Source organism: Gadus chalcogrammus, chromosome 21 (assembly GCF_026213295.1).
Source record: "Gadus chalcogrammus isolate NIFS_2021 chromosome 21, NIFS_Gcha_1.0, whole genome shotgun sequence".
In the NCBI taxonomy this organism is placed as follows: Eukaryota; Metazoa; Chordata; class Actinopteri; order Gadiformes; family Gadidae; genus Gadus; species Gadus chalcogrammus.
Genome location: NC_079432.1, coordinates 8,157,037 through 8,177,015, shown reverse-complemented (window position 1 = coordinate 8,177,015; position 19,979 = coordinate 8,157,037). Strand labels below are relative to the sequence as shown.

General features: G+C 42.7%; 2 protein-coding genes across 2 annotated transcripts in view; one reads left to right on the top strand and one right to left on the bottom strand.

Moving 5' to 3' along the window:
- The first annotated feature begins 671 nt into the window (after positions 1 to 671).
- Positions 672 to 19,264, top strand: fndc4a (fibronectin type III domain containing 4a). Its single transcript, XM_056580946.1, has 6 exons — positions 672 to 1,424; positions 7,104 to 7,219; positions 8,562 to 8,766; positions 14,481 to 14,570; positions 16,030 to 16,163; positions 17,971 to 19,264. The coding sequence occupies exons 1-6, from the start codon at positions 1,349 to 1,351 to the stop codon at positions 18,010 to 18,012; spliced, it is 663 nt and encodes a 220-aa protein (XP_056436921.1). The 5' UTR covers positions 672 to 1,348; the 3' UTR covers positions 18,013 to 19,264.
- The window catches only part of si:dkey-71h2.2 (low density lipoprotein receptor adapter protein 1), a 42,914-nt gene continuing 37,785 nt past the window's right edge, over positions 14,851 to 19,979 (bottom strand). Inside the window, exon 10 of the mRNA XM_056580945.1 lies at positions 14,851 to 14,902. Within this exon, the coding sequence (XP_056436920.1) occupies positions 14,896 to 14,902 (7 nt within the window). The 3' untranslated portion in view covers positions 14,851 to 14,895. The remainder of the gene's footprint in view (positions 14,903 to 19,979) is intronic.

Sequence of the window (19,979 nt, the reverse complement as noted above, 5' to 3'; positions counted from 1 at the left end):
CTGTCTGTCTGTCCGTCCGTCTGTCCGTCTGTCTCTCTGTCTGTCCTTTCTGTTTAGCTAGCTATCAGTGTGGTGTCCAAAATAATCTCCAAATCCAAGAGCAAATCGATGACTACCCTAAATTATATGTTTTGATAAAATGTCAAAACTATGCATAACAATGCACTCTTTATCAACATAATATGTATTTTCTATGCACCATTGGGCCAGAAACACTGCCATCTTGTTTGAGCCCATTACGTTTATTATCACGATGCCTCTGCATGAAACAGATGTAATGCAATGTGCACACGCTGTGATAGAGGCTAATGTACAAGCTTGATGGAAAACGGGATGGATGGATGTATAATGTAGGCTAGATGTGGAGCCAGTATAGAGCATGCTGTTAAACAAAACCTTAGGAATGGTTTAACTTAGTAGCCGATATGCTATGGAAGCTTTTTATTGACTTCTATGTTTGAAACATAAACATAGTTGTCTATATTTTTTTAGGATTCTTTTTGGAGCAAATATGAAGGCATATTTTATGCTTATATTTCTTTATTGAGTTGTTATGATTTTCCAATGCAAACGTGGAGGTTATTTCCTGTTGCTTTATTTGGATTCCTCTGTTCCGATGCTTTACTGTAACCCCGTTTATCTATCACAAAATGATTACCAAAAACAGCACATATCAAAGAAGCAGTACATAAACCAATTGCTTGAGTTTTCCAGAAATTTTTGGAGGGGCGGAGTAGAAGGGACGATTGGATACTGCGGAAACACACTTGTGCATGAATGAATAAATAACTAGGCACGCTATAGGTCCATGGTGTTGGGGAAGGAAGGACACACTGAAAGTTAAAGCGCTGCACGCACGACTCTGACAGGGAACTGTCCGTGGTGCCTGCATGTCCCCTCTATTTTGAGGGGACAAAGGACTCGATCTATGACAAACTCCCAAAAAACGACCTTATCATTGTAATAACGATGCTTGAACGTGATTTGAAAATTGTGGGGAGGAAATCGCGTTCAATTATTAGGCACCTGGATTATTCAGATCGCTGCTTGAACGACAGCTCATCGATCGCATGAATGGGAGAGCTATTGGATGAACGTTGAGATGGGGGAAGCAGCGGCTTGATCGATGCATCGTGTCTCTTTCACCCTGGGATTGATCAACTAATTTCCCTTGAGAAGACTAATGGTTTAAAGAAAAGACCGCTGATCGAGGAGATAAAAAAAGAAAATCAAGAAATATAATCATGCCAACAAATTAACTAGTCAAAGCTGTCTAAACATTGAAGACCTGCAAACAAGAAATCCGCGTTTACCTGTCTAAGAGAAAGCAATAAAAGAAAAGCCAGCCATGGCTCGCTGGCTTGTTTTAGTTAACTCCCTGGTCCTGTTGCTCTTTGGCAGCGACGCGTTTTTGGTCGGAGCAAGTGAGTAGCCTGGGAAATGTTTTTATCTTTTACACTCAGAGCCTAAAGTTGTTGCAGAAAAGTCCTTTATCCATGTATCATTTAAATTCTACCCAGTTACATTACTGTCTGTCTAAGCAATAGCTTATTCTGTATTTGTAGTATTGTAATGTGTCTATTTGAACTTGATGCTCTTCTGTCAAATTCAATTAGAAAGATCTGCTATAATTTTTTTTTAATCCTGTTCATGTTTTAAGGAAATACGGTCATTTAAAATGAGTCAGTTGCACCCTGGGATTATGTTTCTACATCGGAAACAACCTGCAGATCAATAACTTCCCTTTTGTAAACCGCCCCTTAGTGCTCCCATTCGTTTATTTAACAGATTCTGCTAATCCATTTTCCCCTCTCTCTCTCTCTCTCTCTCTCTCTCTCTCTCTCTCTCTCTCTCTCTCTCTCTCTCTCTCTCTCTCTCTCTCTCTCTCTCTCTCTCTCTCTCTCTCTCTCTCACTCTCTCTCTCTCTCACTCTCTCTCTCTCTCTCTCTCTCTTCCCCCCCCCCCCCCCCATTAGCATTGTGGTAATACATATTCTAAGAAGGAATCTGAGTTGATAGGTACGCTGCAGTGATACCAGTGGCTCGGGGGGAATGACACACTGCTTGCGAATTACAATCGAAAACTCACACAACGAGAGGAAATTGGTTGCAGGAAAACAAGATTGACTGTAGATAACTGATGCTTTGAGGTCAATACACTAGCATTCATTAATAACTAGCAATGTGACGTATTCATCAAATTGCTATTTATATGGGTTGCACAATATGAAATGCATGTACATATCATACATACACTGCTGCATGAATGAGTATCATGAATGCTAATGAGTTGCATGCCAGAACGCCTCTATTTCACACTGTTGAAGAGTGTCAGTCGATTAAGATATCCCGTTCCGTATATTGTCTATGTTGGATGCAGTTTTGTCGTCTATGCTCAGCTGTCCTAGCACTTTGAGATGACAATGACCTCTGTCTGGCAGCTCACCGTCTCTAACCTGTTCCTTTGTGGCCTCACCTGATTTACATGGTCAAACCTGGTCTATCTTACTTTCAACGAGTTACACCCGGTTTAACCTGGTCTCAACTGGTCAAACATGGTCTCACATGGTTAAACTTGGTTTCACCTGGTTACACCTGTTTTAACCTGGTTACACCTGGTCATACTTGGTCTCACCTGTTCCCATCTGGTCCATTTGGTTACCTCTGCCATCTCCTGATGCATGACAGCCAGACAGTGTTTGCTTTGCATCTCAAACAACCAGTCAAACCGAAAATAAAGACTGATGGAAAATAGACAATAACATGCATGCACAAAGACACGGCAACTCCCTATGATGATAACACATGCGCATATCAAGGTCTGTATGACGTATCTCTCCTACGAGGCCTGGCTGCGGCTCGTTCATCTGCATTATTACCAGTGAGCAGAGCAGAGACGCCAAACTCGCTCAGCGCCCATGGAGCTTCCACCATGAGCTTTATATAGCTCCGTATGCTGAATAAAAGAGGGAGGCAAGGGGGTCTGGTTTGTTTAATCCTGACATGGGGGCCCAATGGAGGCATCGCAACAGAAATGAGAAAACCCACCGGTGCTGGGGGGGGGTGTCACTGTGTTAAGGCAGAGATAAAAAAAACGAAGCGCGCTACTTAGAAGCCAACGCCAGCCTTTTTTTGCTGCACCCAAAGGCCTCGAAGGGCAGATATACCAAAGCCCCCTGCAGTGTGGAACAATAGATACGAATGCCCCAGAAGCTTGGATCATTATACAGGATATATCGGATTAGTTTGCCATGCAACCTACCAACCACACAGTAAACATTATAAAAAGGAGTTGGTGTCGGTTAAAGGCAAAAGTTTCAGCAGTTTCTTTTTTGCTTATGTTTTCATGCGTATTAAGGCATGGACAGGTTAGCAACTTTACCCAGCAGCCTTTATAGCATAGATAAATGCAAGACAGCTACATTCTCTTGATCGACTCAGCATTGAAGTATTGCTAATTTCCTTGGCAGAAGGTAAATGATAACACTCACAATAAATCAACTGATGCCATATTGCATTAAGTGTACAACGCCCGGTCCAAGTTGATACATTAAAACCTACAATTCTGCCTCGTCAGGTGAGCCATTGTGTAGATATAGCTTCTTCATTAAGCCAGGAAAGGAAAGCTTCTCCAAATGCAATTAACTGAGAAAGGGGTGAAATTTACTCCGGTCCCAAAGAGGAATAAAATGGCAGCTAAATAACACCCGAAATAGCGCGATGCAGCATGATGTAAAGTGTAGCCGTTTTGACGTTTTGAAATCAAATTCATCCTCTTAGTAATAATGGCTTTTTCTGGTGCACTTTTATGCCACAAAGTAGCTTAGCGAGGTCTCAGCTCCATCTATCCAAGGACCTTTTCCTACAGGTTAAGTCTCTCAAACTCTTCGGAGACACTTCATCATTTATTTCTCGCTTTGTTTTTTACAGCCAAAGTATACCTGACATCATTCACTTCATACAAATCGCCATTCATCAAGAAGAGAACCGCCCTCAGATTTCTGCGCCCCGTGGGGGTTCATCTGCAGCTAAACATTGCGTTATCCATTCGCATGACTTTACAACCACAGCACTCTTCCTGTTACTTCTAGCTGGGGTTGGCCCCGGTGGGCCCTCACGCTACAGATGGATGGAGGAAGGGAGCTAATGTGCTGGTCTGTTGGGCTGGTAGAGAGAGAGAGAGAAGTACAGAGAGAGAGGCTGAGAGATGGAGAGAGAGAGAGAGAGAGAAAGACATCGAAGCGCAAAAAGAGTTAGCGCTTGAACGTTCCAACGACCTGACCTAGCGCATACTTAAGATGTTGCATAACTGTTTCCTCCTGAGCGAAGCCAATTCAAGCACATTGGCCCGGCAGCAAATGTTGAATTCCTCTCAGTTTAAATGGGGGGGGGGGCATCAACATTTTTATTTACTTGAGGTTTAGGAGTAGAAACTGTACAGCCTCTCCAATCTACTCTTGATGCACACGTTGGTATAAAATGTTTGTACCAACATGGTACAAACATTTAGTACTCTAGAAAGACCTTTAGTCTAGATCTTTATCCCATACTGGGGACAGTACAGTGTAATGGTTTGGGTAGGCTGTTCGACTCCCAGCCACAAGGGACTGGGTTCGATTCCCAATGTCTACCTCTAGGCGTCCTTGAGCAAGATTACCTAACCCTTCTTATCGTCGTTCTGGATAAAAATATAATTTCATTATACTGAATGAGAAACAGTCATATTGTAATAGAATATTTAAATGTTTCGATGAACAAGCAGAAAAAATTGAAAGACCACATGATTGGGGTCATTCTCTGTCGAAAAATTTAATTAAAAAGAGTTTAATTATCTGAGGAGGACAGTTTGTACTGCTCAGAGTAATGCCCAATACTTTCAGACAGTGCTGTCGTCTGGTCGTTATCTAGCAGAGATAGCTGAGCTGTGGTTCTGGTCAAAACAAATGTACAGACTTTATTTGAGATCTCAGTGGCTGTACAATGCATCCATATTTTTTACAGACTAGTGTGAAACAGTAGTATTGCCATTATCGACACCCTTTTCCTTCTGTACCATTATCTGAAGAAAATGTGAGTCTGTCATCAGTTAACAACCTACCTCAAAGATGTCAAACAGGAAGTCAGTGCCGTTTATAACCCCCTGAGAGGTAGAACAGGAAGTCACTGAGGTTTATAACCCCCTGATATTGAGAACGGGGAGTCTACGAGGTTTATAACCCCAGGAGAGATAGAACAGGAACTAATGGTGCCACACTTGCAGACAGAATTTGGTTCGATAGAAACTTCAGATTGAATAGCAATTTCATGGATTCAGCAACCTTGGATAGATTTGAGGATATACTGTATATGGAATTCTAAACATAGATAGGCAGATACATACATACAGCTACTTGCTCTTTACAGTTCCTCCACTTGGAACGAAACACAGCTGCGCTCTCCTCTCAGAGCGAGGCTTATCCCCCCCCCTCCCTCACACTCCCTCCCGCTCCATCTCCACTCTGCATCTGGTACTTTTCTGTAACATCGGGCCAAGTCCATTACAGCACCGGCAAAGACAAAATCTCTGTCTGTGCCCATCCCCACTCCGCCCCCCACCACTACCACGACGCCGCCTCCCTCAGGTTAAACTCCCTGCCCTCCCATATTCTCCCCCCCTCCCTCAATCCAATCCCAGCTACCTTCCCCAGTAGGGTACTACCAACCGCTGGGTGGCAGCCAGTCTTATGGGGGCGGGGGTGCGGTTGGGCAGAGGAACTCTATTGGATCTGTCAACCCCATGTTCCAACCCCTCATGCCCCCCCCACCCCCACACGTGCGCTCTGTAATAAGCTTGTCCAATGGAGACCAAATCATGATCGATGGCTAGGATAGAGGAGAAAGTGGTGGAGGAGGAAGCGGGTGGAAGGTTGTGGACGTGGATCCGGCACCTTGATTAGATTCTAAAATAGCCCCCCCCAACGCAGGTGTTGGAAGCATAGGGGGAGACACAGGGAGCCAGAGAAATGGTAATTGTTTCTCAATTGTTGGTGGTGTTGCAGTGGAACTGTGTTTGGTTGCATCACAGTAGGGGATGATCAATAATCCCAGGGCAAAGGATTATAAGATTATACGATTGCATTGACGTGTAAAGATAAGACATAGACAAATTCATTTACAGTGTAGAGATAAAGGACGAACAATTTATTTAACGTGTACAGATATCTTAAAAAAAGATGTGTAGAGAGGCAGTTTAATTTCCAATGCCCGAGAGCTGTGAGTGTTTAATTAAGAACCACTGTTTAAGATAGGAGCCGAGGAGGCTGGACACAGACTCACTCCATCATAGGGAGACGGCCACATCTCCACGGCACGTGGACAGTAATGGAAAACGGTGACAGCAACGTCTTAACACATTGAAGGGCGTGACTTGTGGGGGTATAGCTCCGTTTTGCTTCTTGAAGTGTGCATGGGGGGGAGGCGGTTTCTGGCGGTCGTCTCGAGAACGGAGAGGAGCTAAAAGGATGCTTTCGGTCCCCTGGGTGCGAAGTGTGATGCGAATAGAAATAGAACCACTTTATCCTATATCACAGGGAACGGCATCAGATAATATCTCACGGGGCATCTATGATGGACTTGGAACATAGTCTCTCACACTACAGTGCTAGCCTGCCATTCGGGTGTCCAGCTTTTATCCAGAGTGGCTATCGGATACTTTATGATACATATCATTAATAAGCAGGTAGGGTTAAGCATCGCGCTCAAGGAAGCCAGGAGACTATTGGGCATAAAGGTGAGGTACTACAGGTGAATGGGCAGTAAAACCTCAAGTCCTTCAATCAGAATGTTGAATAATAACGTTTTAGTTCCCCTCCGATTTATGTATGCACATTATGTGCTATCATATTAAATAGGCATCAATTGGCATAGTACATTAAACACAATATTGAGCGAGTAGATTAACTGGTTTAATAAAGCTGTATAATGGCTGAAGGCACAACTTTGTTGGCAGGCGGAGGTCCGACGACGTAACGATACAGCAGCACTTGCCACTTAATGTGTGGCAAGTGCTTCTCGCTGTGACAATAACCAAATGGGACAATCACATGCGTTCTGCTCTTCCCAAAGACCGCCCCCCTGCTCCCGTCAATGTGTCCGTCACCCACCTGAGAGCCGACTCAGCAACCGTAAGCTGGGAGGTCCCGGAAGGAGATGTGATCATCGGCTTCTCGATTTCCCAACAAGTAAGTAAAAGCAAATGCAAGCCATGATCTCATTCAATCAATTCTGAAAGAGGGAAGTCTTGAGTGAGGTGTATTATCAGATGGTTTGGTGTTTCCCTCCCGGTGATCACTGCAAGTTTCCCCTTGTTGTGAAACTTGAGGATTGGAAAATCTCTGCACTGCTACTACGCTGGACTATGAATCTCAGTCACAAGTCAGTGTGTCCAGGTTTAGAAATGTTTGAGAAAAAGGTTTTCAAACAATAATAATAATACCTACTGCAGCTTTAAGAGTATCTCTTAGTCTAGAGAAAAATTAAAAGTGCAATGAATTATTGATTAAGAGTAACCATGCGAAAATGGAACCTCTAAACTAACCAATAAACCGCTTCAACACTTTGATTCTCTGCACCTTTGTTGAAAGCACAATCCTTCGCTGCGATAATATGTGATTCATGGTTCGAGGGAGCATCATTATTATCTGATTAGCGACCCGCAGTCAAACAAGATCACACGGACTTCTGGCCTGAAGCCACTCAAATGGATGGGCAGAGAGAGAGAGAGAGAGAGAGAGAGAGAGAGAGAGAGAGAGAGAGAGAGAGAGAGAGAGAGAGAGCTAGCGAGTAAGGGAGGCAGTGTTCCACACGTCAATGGGTGGAGGGTGTACAGTATTTGGGCTTGTACGGTCTCAATGCCATCTGAAGGTCAGCTGAGATACAGCCTGGGGACTGTGAGCATATGTCTGTGAGGAAACACACCCAGCCAAGTGGCACAGAGCTGTTGGTTCCGTGGTCGTGGTCCATGAGACCTGAATTAATCTGCTCTTAATCTTCCACTCCCTCTCCTCTGCACTCACTGTAGAATAATTAATTAATATATATGTTCAGCCCTTCATTAATGTATGCATACATACATCTAGACATACATCAATCCAAGTGGTACCCAACCTATTTTGGATAGTGTCCCCATTTTAGGTCAGACATTTTTGTGAAACCAACAACTGCTTGAATTGGTCTTGCATCCGCCTCCAGACACATCCCAGTGAACGTCTCTCCACAGTGAGTTGTTTTGTAGTCGTTCGCCCGTGGCTAGGACTCATGAGGCATTCCTAGCCATGGGCAAGTGGGGCTGTTAGTCTGTTCGTAAATGCAGGACCTTTAAAGATACCTTTCCAAACCATTTCAATTACTATTCTATTTTATTCCAAAAAGGCAGCGTCAGAACCACTCTAGCATATAAACCAGGATTCTCCCCCTGGGCCTGCATCTGCATCAGGCGATGTGGGGTCCGAGTCCCAGTCTTGGAGAACCACTGGTCTATCCATGGATTCTGACTCCCGTCTTCTACACCCTTCACCTCTCCAGAGGCAGGAGGGCCACACGCAGCGCTTTATCCGCGAGGTGAACACCACCAGCCGGGCCTGCGTGCTCTGGGACCTGGACGAGGAGACGGAGTACATCATCCAGGTCCAGTCCATCGGCCTGTACGGGGAGAGCCAGGCCAGCAAGAAGGTCCACTTCCGCACCCTCCAGAAGTCGGACCTCTTCCCGTCCAACAGCTCCAACCAGGGTAGGGGGTGGTGCTCCTGAGAGCTGCTGCATGAGTAGAGCACACTGTATTCTGGATGATACTGATATTTATAGTTGGTACGCCTGGGCTTTTCCCGTAGTCTATGAATTTTTCACCCACAGACATGGAGGCATGCACACACATAATAGTGCAGGCGTGCGCACACATATGCGAGCACACACTCACACACACACACACACACACACACACACACACACACACACACACACACACACACACACACACACACACACACACACACACACACACACACACACACACACACACACAAACACGTGTCATGTCCCTCTTGTGGATCCCTAACTGCTATAGATATCTGTAACTTAACTTCAAAGGTTGCAAAGACCTCCCGAAGGTGAAGATGTTTGTGAAAGTTGTGAGACCTAGTTTTGACTGTCATGATATGTTCACTGGTTACTTTTGCTGCCAAAATGTGATGGAGCAGATGAGAGGATGTCATAATCCAGAAAGCAAACAAGTTTTAATACAAGTTCATTGAATCATGCAGTCAGTGTGTCACTTTTCCAGCTTTACCCTTTGCTAAGGAACAGCATTGAAAACAAGGCCATGCAATGCTTGCTTAAAAGATCAAAAGGATCAGGAATAGCATGCAACTCCTTCAAAAGTACCATAACTACATGATAACATCCTATTAAAAATAGTTGCCATCGAACTTCACTAAAAAATAGTCTCAGTTTCGATATTAAACACTGAGCTTCAACTACATTTCAAATTCATGCTATGAAGGCGATGTTGGCTATGTTTGCACACGATTCCTTAAAAGAAACAATCTTTTCATGATGTTATATAAAGCAACACTTTATCCTTGTGGAGCCTGGCAGAAAGATCTATTTTTTCCTCAGGCTACAGAGACAGGTGTCTACCCCTTCCACTTCCAGCAGTCTTTCTCAGTGGGGCCCTGCACTATCCTAGCCTCTGCTGGTGAAGCCCAAGCCTGGCTTTTAAAGCTCATTGACATTCAAAATGAGCCACAGTGAGGTGGAGGACCAGGCCAGGAGGATAAGTGCTTGCAGGGGGGGGGGGGGGGGGGGGGTAGGAGGAGGAGAGGGTGGGACGGATAATATCAGGAAACCCGGGCAAATGCACTCTCTCTCTTCCAATAGGGTTCTCTTAGGTTGTCTGGAGTAGTGCTGGCTGAGATGTGAAGCCCGTGACCAATGGAGAAAAGCAAGGCTGAGTGACTCTATTTGTTGTATATGAGCTGAAGAGCCGTCTCCAGACGACTTTATTTTCTGTGTGTGCGGAGGATTCAGACCCCAGCCGCCTCCTTCGCCGGCCCTCTTTGTCCAACACCCCACCCCCTCTACCCCCTCTACCCCCAGGCTAATCTTCTTGACATGTGAGCCATGGCTAAAGCCTAAAAATTGATATACAAGCGGGAAAACGGCGGCGTTGGCAGCGAATGTGAGGTTTGGCTTAAGGGACGCCGGCCCCTTATCCTGACGCGACATTTCTGCTCTTAAGGCTTTCTACAGAGACCTTCATGTTGTGAATGAGGAAAGTGCTGATGCTAGTGAATGATTGATGTTTCTCCTCACCTGGTTTGGGATTAAAACCTTTTTTTAGACAATCAATGAAGCTACATTTTTTCAAAGTTCATTTAAATGTAATTTCCGCAAATCTTGAAGGTTTTAAGTAGTTGAGGCAAACATTACCAAGAGAAAGAAAGATAAGATTAAGATATACCATTAGCTCCGCAGAGTTTTGTATCTTGTCTGAAGCTGTGCAAGTAGGTCAGGGATACAGCCCAGACAGGACACCTCATTAGTGAGATATTGTTTCGGTTACTTTCTATTTCCAACAACTTTCCCTGAGTTAAGAAAGAACCTTTAACAGTGTCCCAATTTGGAGACTATTACGATTCCCTCTTTCTCTGGTAATTCCCCCGCTTATCATTGTTTCCCACAGCTATTTTATTATGGAAATGACTTTGTCTGTGCCTGGGAAGGTCCCCGTCACATGGAGGCTATAACAGAGTTCATATTGGTATGATATGTCTTCACTTTTCTCTGCATGGCTGCAGAACATTGTATTCTCTTAACTTTGTAACTAAAAAATGATAAAGGTTTTTAATACAACAAACAACTTAATATTAATTCAAATATGATACATTTAATCTCCCAATCATTACCTTAGATATAAAAAAAGACTTAAAGAGTTAATTAAGATCAGCATTCACTCCAGAGTTCTGAGGCACATTTAGAATTGGGTTCATCCTAAAACACGCTTTGGAAAATGAGAATAAAAAACTGAAACTATAACGTCATATAGCTTCTATAAACAGTGCACGTCATCATGGGTAAAGCTTATCCTTTTCCCTCGTTAGAAACTAATGCTAGTTGGAATGGGGAAGAATGTTGGCCTGGGGAAGAATGTTAACTGACTTTGGTGCACATAGACACAACCTGTCTGTATGATGCATGACAATCTCTTGTTACCTTAAAGTACGTGATGTGTAAAGTAGCAGCCCTGTTTTACCAATCACAACATTGTGAGAGTAACCCAACCCTTTTCACTGCTTTTCCTCCACAGCAGACCCTTGTGTACAGCAGTTTGCCCACTAACTCCCCACATTACTGCTGTAAACCCGTGGTATCCAAAGCAAATGACTTTATTACTTGGAGAGATGGGTGCCCAGAGAGCTTACATCTCTGGAGAGAGAGAGGGAGAGAGGGAGGGAATATGCCAGGGGCAGGATTTCACATTCTGCTCCAGAACAACTTTATACCTCGATTCAACCTGAGCCTCACTTAAAAGTAGCCCGCAGCTCTCATTTAATGTCACTTTTCAGTTTTACTACCTTTCTCGTACTCGATCATCGACCCACTGTAGACCTATAAAAAAGAGGACCTTTTGAATCAAGTCTGCCAGGGCACAATGGAGCCATCGCCTTTGCTGCAGCCAAGCATAGCTCAAAGTACATTGGTTTACAACGTGTATTAGAGACCTCTATGGTAGACGTAAAATAAATACTGCCTGTATTCCATACAATACAATGCTCCTTTATCTAATGCGATTACAGATTAGAAGAAGCTTGATGAAAAGCCGTAGCAGACTCATGTGAATGCTGACAAGGGCTGGCTAATGGAAGGGCAGGATCGATTCCCCTGTCAGTCCTAGTTGAAGTTGTAGTTTGAAAAGTCAACCTTCAACTTTAAGAATGCATTTGTTGGCTTTGCCCGCCTGTCAAAACACAAGGCTGTGATGGTGTTTGGATGTACAGTTATGGCAAATGATTAAAAGAAACAAAAGTGGGCAAAAACCTATTATCACCCCTTTGCTTTTCATTCTGTGTGGGAGATAAGCAGCTTGCTAGACATACAATATTCAGTGCATTTCTCTAAGTTATGAGAATGTGTGGGATTTCTGTCTGAGGTTTTTGCAAAATTAAACAGAAAATCCATCAATACGTGATGAGCGAGTCATGAAAGATTCACGAGCAGGACACCATCTTTGTGTGAGGGACAGTGTGGCCACAACAAGCTTCAGCCAGACTCTTACGCACAAAAATCCGTGAATTATGTTGCACATATTCAGTCTTCTTCAAACTGATCATTGTTCAATGTCATAAATGCGGTCCACAGCCCCACATTCCATGTAAGAATATGTTGATATTTTTAGATTGCGGGTGGTCTTGGCTGTCAAACACAATAAGATGAAGGAGGAGGAGGGATCCCCTAAGACTCAATTAGTGTGTGAGACTTCAGGGCTGCCAGGTTGGCTAGTCAACCCCGTAGTGGGAACTCAGCCTCTCCTCTATGCAGGCAAAAACACACTCTGGTTGTACACTTGTCAAATTGACTTATCATTTGTTTTTGTTTTATTCTGAACTATAGTATATAAACAATAGTAAACAAAAAAATGAACCACAGAAGATTAGTATCATATATATATTTAAAGAAAAAAATTGATGTTTTAATGAGATAAAACACAGGCACAGTTTAGCCGGTAATTGTGTCTTTGGTATGCCTTCCTGGAACACCTGGTTTGTTGCAACAGGCTTTCCCACCTTTGCTCAGATCACAGTAATACATCCCACTCAGGGATTCGAGCCCCAGGGAAGCTGTCAGACTAATTAAGGTAACCACTGCATCGGTGCAACACCATATGTCTCATCTACCAGGAGCAACACATCAGACAGAATCACTAAGTGCAGTTTCTGGTATTAAATATGCAGCATCACTCTCAGCTGTGCGTGTATATGTCGGGTCAATTGGAAATTCCTTCCACACATAAAAGCTAAATAAAAGCTTCCCTTCCCTTAATGAATAATCGCTTAATTTAGCTTGCTTGCTCTCGTATCAATTCCTATTGAATTGCATGCTCATCTCGGTTAATGAATGAAAAGTACCAACGGCAGAGCCTTACACAATAAAAAAAGGGGTATTTGTACCATGTGCAGTATTATTTGTACCATGTGCAGTATTATTTATGCCGGCGGCATCCAACTGTGATAATTAAGGAAACCATAAGGCTGCTGACATCAGCAATGAGCAAAAACACCAGGATGGATAAAGCTTCTTCCTATTCTTTATAGCAAAGCAGCTCCCAAAACAAATTCAGATACTTTAGAACAAGATATGGGTGAGACATATTGCTCTTGATAGAACCAAGTCTCCCCTCACCGCCAAGTTATACCTGAATAAACATGCATACGGACACACACACACACACACAATGACCACCAAAGTAAACATGCACACGGACACACCCACAACCACACACACACACACACACACACACACACACACACACACACACACACACACACACACACTGACCACCAAAGTAAACCAATCAATTCCCACATCACAACTGCCCCCCCAACCCCCCGACACCAGGGAGGGCTGTCTGGCACGCCCGGACTCCGGAGCAGCATCCGGACCCTCAGATCCACTCAGTGGGGGGGGGGGGCCCTAATCGGGAAGAGTGTCCGGCTGGAGGAGATCCAGCCACGCAGGTTTAAAGAGATTGTTTGAGGGTGGAAGGAGGCCGATAGTCAAAGCTCTTACAGCGGGATTAATGCCGTGATGGATCGGTACGCCCCAGCATCACATCCTGCTGGCTCCTGATGAGAGGATCCTGCTATTGCTTGGCAAGACGTCCGTGGTCCATGGTGGCGGGGGTTCAACACAATGCCGACCACTGCTGGGAGCCTTTAGCTGAATAAAGTGCAACTGATTTGTGTAAATCCCTGCGTGCGTGGGTGCGTGCATGCATGTTTATATATATGTTTATATATATATATATATATATATATGTATATATATAAACAGTCCTCTTCAAAACAAACATGCACATATATATATATATATATATATATGTATATGTGCATGTTTGTTTTGAAGAGGACTGTCTCTTTGTATACCATATATGGTATAGAATGGCGCACTATTGGGCTTGTACATTCCAATGCCCGCCTCCATCTTGGAATCATTTAAATGTTTTGGGAGTAACTTTTCTTTGGACACTGTTTAGCAATGAATCGTGAAACGGTCATTATTGCGAGTCATCGTTGTGTCTGAAACTGCCACAGTGTTTCAGTGTTTCACAGTGTTATGCAAAATGGGGCAAAACAATGCATTCATTTGCCTAGGTTACGGTGTATTTACCGTTGTGTTGACCCTAACCTTCACCCTTGACCTTCTTGACCTTCCTGTTCTCTCTGCTAGATGACCCAACGGTGCAGGGACTGGACAGGCCCAGACATCTCCAGACTGGAGAGATGATCATCATAGTGGTGGTTCTACTCATGTGGGCAGGTAGGTCTGTTTATGCAGCCGGACATTGCCTGACCAGTGCACAAGTTGAAAACCTCTCGGGGTTTATTTTCGATGTCGGAGTGGTATCAACCGTTGCAGACCAAATTGCCTCTGGAAGAAATTGGAAAGATGTTCAACCAATCAGAGCAACGAAAAGTGTGATGGTAAATGGACTATTTATATAGTGATTTTTTGTAACCAGAGGCCACCCAAAGCGCTTTACAATATTGCCTAACATTTACCCATTCATACACACTGACGGCGGCGGCAGCCATGCAAGGCGACAGTGATCCCCTGATGCAGCGTTGAGTGCTGTATTGGTCAATTAAATCCTGTCGGAAGTAGACCAAAATGGAAGGAATCTTAGTCATCAAATCATCATATCAAACCCGCCCAATATACCGGTAGATAAACGGTTGAGATTGGTCTGACCCAGGACATTCAGATAAGAACCTGTCTGACTGGAGGGGGGACCGACCATCTGCCTGAGCAAATAAAACATGAGCTCTCAGATTCCCAGCCAGGTTCCCAGGCTCCTGTTTATGTTCTCCAGCCCCTAAACGTTGAATTCAATATCAACCCATATATAGCGATCGATGATAATATCAACGTTAGCAGGAAAAGAGCCCTACGAGTACAATATCTATTGATGTTGCATGTGGTTGGTTATATAGCAATAGAAAATGGCTCTTGGGGAAACATTCCTCATTGTTTTTCACACTGTTAGTTCGTCCTGACTTTCTGGGGACTTTGAATTGGTCGTTGTTGACGAATGGTCTTGTTAATGTGTCCCATAGCGTCATCAGGGAACCTGGCAGTGATAAATACCTGCGTAAATAGACTGGACAGCCAATCTGTTCTCTGTGCTGCATTGGCCATGTGCAAATATTGCAGCCGAGTCATTCCTTTTAATGTGAAAGGAAGTACATTATGATGCGCTCAACACGCAAGAAAAAAGTACAGGATTACAACTCAGGTTTATTTCTCATTAATTTTTCAATAATAAATAGCATTACAGTCTTTGAAAGCAAAGAAGCTTTCAATGGAACCTTTTCTACAAACAGCCACATTCAGCATTCAGTCTGCATGGAAATGACTTTGTGTATCAGTTCACATTTATGCTCTCCAGTAAGTGTGAGTTGTGTGTTCCATGAAGGCACTTGAAGTGATCCAAGCATTTCAGGGATGTCATTGATAAGGTGTGGATTGGAATGAAGAGTAGATAGACAATGTGGACAAGAGTAGCAAACTACTAATGGAACATCAAGGTGTGTGTGTGCGTGTGCGTGTGTGTGTGGTAAGTGTTCATGTCTAAGTGCACATGCTTGGCATCTACAAATACAGCACGTATGCATGGGTATACTGTGTATGAATGTACAATACGTGTGCGTAACTGTATGCGTGCATTCATCCATGGGTGTGTTATGAACAGAATAATTTCTGTCTCCTCTCCCTGCAGCGGTCATCGCGCTGTTCTGCCGGCAGTATGACATCATCAAGGACAACGACTCAAGCAACAGCAAGGAGAAGGCAAAGCCGTCCTCCGAGCACAGCACCCCAGAGCACCACAGTGGCGGCCTGCTGAGGAGCAAGGTGGGGGCCTACTGACGCTGGGGTACCTACCGAGGCCAGGCTAATGATGCTAAGCTACTGATGTAAGCTAGGGACAGTAGGCTTATGATGCTTGGCTACTGATCCTTGGCTACCGAGGCGAGGCTAATGATGCTAGGCTACCGATGTAAGGCTAGTGACAGTATTAAACTGCCACTGTCACTAATGATGCTGAGCAGCAAAGTGGGAGCCTTCTGATGCTAGTCTAACAAGGCTAGGCTACTGATGCTAGGCTACCGAAGCAAGGCAAATTATGCTATGCTACTCATGCTAGGTAAGGCTAGGCTAGGCTAGTGCTACAGCCCTCACCATAACAATGCTAGGCCTTCATGTTCCTCTTCCATGTACTCCCTTCATTCTGAGCTGTAATGCAGTACTTTACTTATATAGTGTAGCCATTATGTTATACACACAATATGAATATGAATATGAATATGAAATGAACACTGTTGTCATATCAATATGGAACAACCAGAAACAGTCAGGAATGGTGATGAAATGCTTGACTTTCAGGCCTCTTCAACAAACAACTTAATCTAAATTAAATCTGTTTAGCTTTTGTTTCAATCGTTTTTATTTTTCAAACAATTTATCCAAAAACAAACTCAACCTTATTCTTTTTCAACCAGCAAAACAGAAAGGCAGATCAGGCTCAATTGCTTCTTATTTTTTGTTTTTCTTTGATGGATGAACGCAACGATGGATGAACTCAACGGCGGGGGGGGAGTCTGTTGTCAGACTTCTACGTCGGCTTTCATCACAATCCATTGTACTTATTAGGTATTCACAGTATATCTGTGGATACCTGTTGTTATTCATTATTGTTATTGCAAAAATAGATTTGAATGTGGTAAAAATGTATACAAATAAAAGGCCAAATTTAATTTGGTAATTGGATCAAGTTTAATAGGATTTCTTTAGACAGAAAACTCCACAATATGAGCAATACAAACTAATGGCAAAGATGATGCAAATGTTGGTGCCAGAAGATATTTCTGTTTGGCTTAAGCACTGCTCATAACAACGTGTGTTTGAATGGCAGTCAGGAAAAAAAAACGTTAAACTGTGAATAGTAATGCCATGCATTTGCCAGCATTTTTTTTTTACTTTGAACATTTGTAAATAAATAGAGAAAGATACGACGGAAATGAAAAGGTTTTTCACGCCAGCCTTTACACGCGATTGATCCGCTGCTTTTCACAAAAACACAACCTTGTGAAGACAGATCGATGTCTGTGTTTGATGGCGGCTTGTGTGCACAATAGGCTAAGCAGACAAGGAGAGACAAGGCATGGCAAAGGAAAGGGAAAAACAAGAAGTACAAACTGCTGGTCATTTATTTAATTTCCACTGGGTTTTGAATTCTACTATGGGCTTATCATTGCATTCAGATCCCATGGGGAGGACAATTTCGGTGATATTAAATAACACAAACATGAGAGGCAATAAATAGTTTGAACTGTTAAACAGGATATCAATATGCAGAAACTGCATTGTATTCGTATTCAAGTCATTTTCTTCTATTCTAGCTCTTGGCTTAATAAAATATGATTCAGATATTCAACTAATTTGATTACCACGTCAAACTTACCAAGCAATTATGGCATTACCCAGACTATACAGTACTTAAATTGGTTTAACATTACATATATTGGACTTGTTTGTTGTTCTAAGGTACGCTTTCTCAGCTAGAACCACATAAATCACTACTGTGACAGTGCATGGCTTTCTAAAGATGGCCAAATAAACAAGACAATGACTGATCTGGTTTCTATTCCATCTTTTGCAGTTTCATCCATCCGTGCCATCGATCAACATCATCGACGTTTGAGCAGCGATGAAAAAAACTCCACAGTAACAACGCTTTCACCTTCATCGACAGCACATTCTCACGATTGCCAGGGACGAGAAGGAAATACAAAAACTGGATTTGGCTTAGACGATGTTTTGAAGCCATTGAGGCATAAAAATAGATGGAGATGTCAGATATACGGTGTCGTGCCAAGTTTGAAAGACACGCGATGCATGCCCATAAGTTGTACATGAATGACAGCAGATGCTAAAATCCCTTAACCTTAACCCTCTGTGTTCCCCTACCATCAACACACACATACACCACACACACATATTCTGGTAGCTCTACTACAATGTTCCTAGAAGTGTGATAAGACATGTTCTGTACCAGATTTTTGGTATGTCAATGCAACATAAAAATGCCCATTAATCATCTCTGGGGAAGCCAGTCTATATATTTTTTAATAGATATTGTATTTTAAATATAGATACATACGATATATCTATAAGGCATTGTTCCGAATAATTGTTACAAACTATTTCTGTAACAGTATGTGAGTGACTATTGGCTAATCTCTGAAATAATTAGGAATTCTAGTACTATGTCCATGTTTTGTTATATTTCTCAAATGCAATACAATACAAAACATAGATCCTGTCTGTACAGACTATAACAACTGAATTTTCTCTAATTTATCAATAAGCAGTTGCATGCTGCAACTTGTTTTGCAGATACCATGAGTTAAATTGCAATTTGATTAGTATTGATGAGGAACATACATTTTTTAATGTTTTGAATTTATTGATTGGATGATGATTTTCCAACGACTGAAGTATCAAGATTGCATTGAATTTTAAATTGGTGACAGTGGTTTTAGGCAACAAGAACACTCTCACTCATTTCGGAACTTCATTTTCAGTGTGGGTCAGGCGCAGCAGCAGTAGAAGTGGAACCCATGATGGAGTAGCTGCTCTTTCATTGCATGGTGCTGAATAGTTATCCGAAGAATCATTTAAATGAATCTCAATAATTTCTTTCTTGACTGTGAACCATTTCGCAAATATGAACATGGTGGTACTAAAATAAATTGGGTTTAAAGAAACATACAACTTTGTATGCATATATATATTGGTATGCTTAAGATGTGATACGTTTATGAGATGAATGGCTGCTATAGTGTGTATATAGTGCATCTTTTATATTTTTTTGTAATCAAAAGTGATGTGGGCGATGACGGGATGAGTTGTGAAAAGCTATCATTGCGTACCTATTTGTTCACGAAAATAAACTTCATGCTTCAAAAATGAAAATGCGTTACAGTGGGTTTTTTCGTTTATTAGCTCAGCAACCTTAAAAAAATAATGACAATTATTATACAGTCATATAAACTATGACTATTTATGAGATTCTCAGTGGACTGAACTGGACTCTCTATATATATATCATTCAGAGGAAAGCAGGATCTGTCAAGGAGCAGAGCCCTCGTGTGCATATTTGCTACTTTTTTTTCATCTCTTTAGCAGACACTTCAATCTAAAGAGACCTAGTGAAATCTGATCAATTTGGAGTAAGGGGCCAGCTTTGCTCCTACATTGGAGATGGTTATGGTCTTCAAAAAGCCCAAAATGAATCTCCTTTGAGTTTTGGGCTTTTTGAAGACCATAACCACGTATGGAAGACGTGTTATAGAGCAGTGGCTCCAGGCTGTTCAACTCCCAGCTGAAAGGCCCGGAGTTCAATCCCTTATGTCTGCAATCCATCCATGTAGGAGCAAGGCTGGCCCATTACACCACATTGATCAGATTTCACTAGGTCTCTTTGGATAAAAGTGTCTGCTGAAGTGAAGATGTGTAAATATTATATGCACACACTACTTGACAGATCCCCCTTTCTTCGGAATGCTATATATAGAGAACAAAGTAAAGAATATTAAAGATTAACTGAAATAGATGTTTAAGTTCAGTCCACTGAGAATCTCATGAAAGAGTCTGGAGTCTAGGAGT

Coding starts and splice junctions, on each gene's coding strand:
- fndc4a (XM_056580946.1), top strand. CDS start 1,349: ATGGCTCGCTGGCTTGTTTTAGTTAACTCCCTGGTCCTGTTGCTCTTT. Junction 1,425..7,103: donor CGCGTTTTTGGTCGGAGCAA/GTGAGTAGCCTG, acceptor CTCTTCCCAAAG/ACCGCCCCCCTGCTCCCGTC. Junction 7,220..8,561: donor GCTTCTCGATTTCCCAACAA/GTAAGTAAAAGC, acceptor TCACCTCTCCAG/AGGCAGGAGGGCCACACGCA.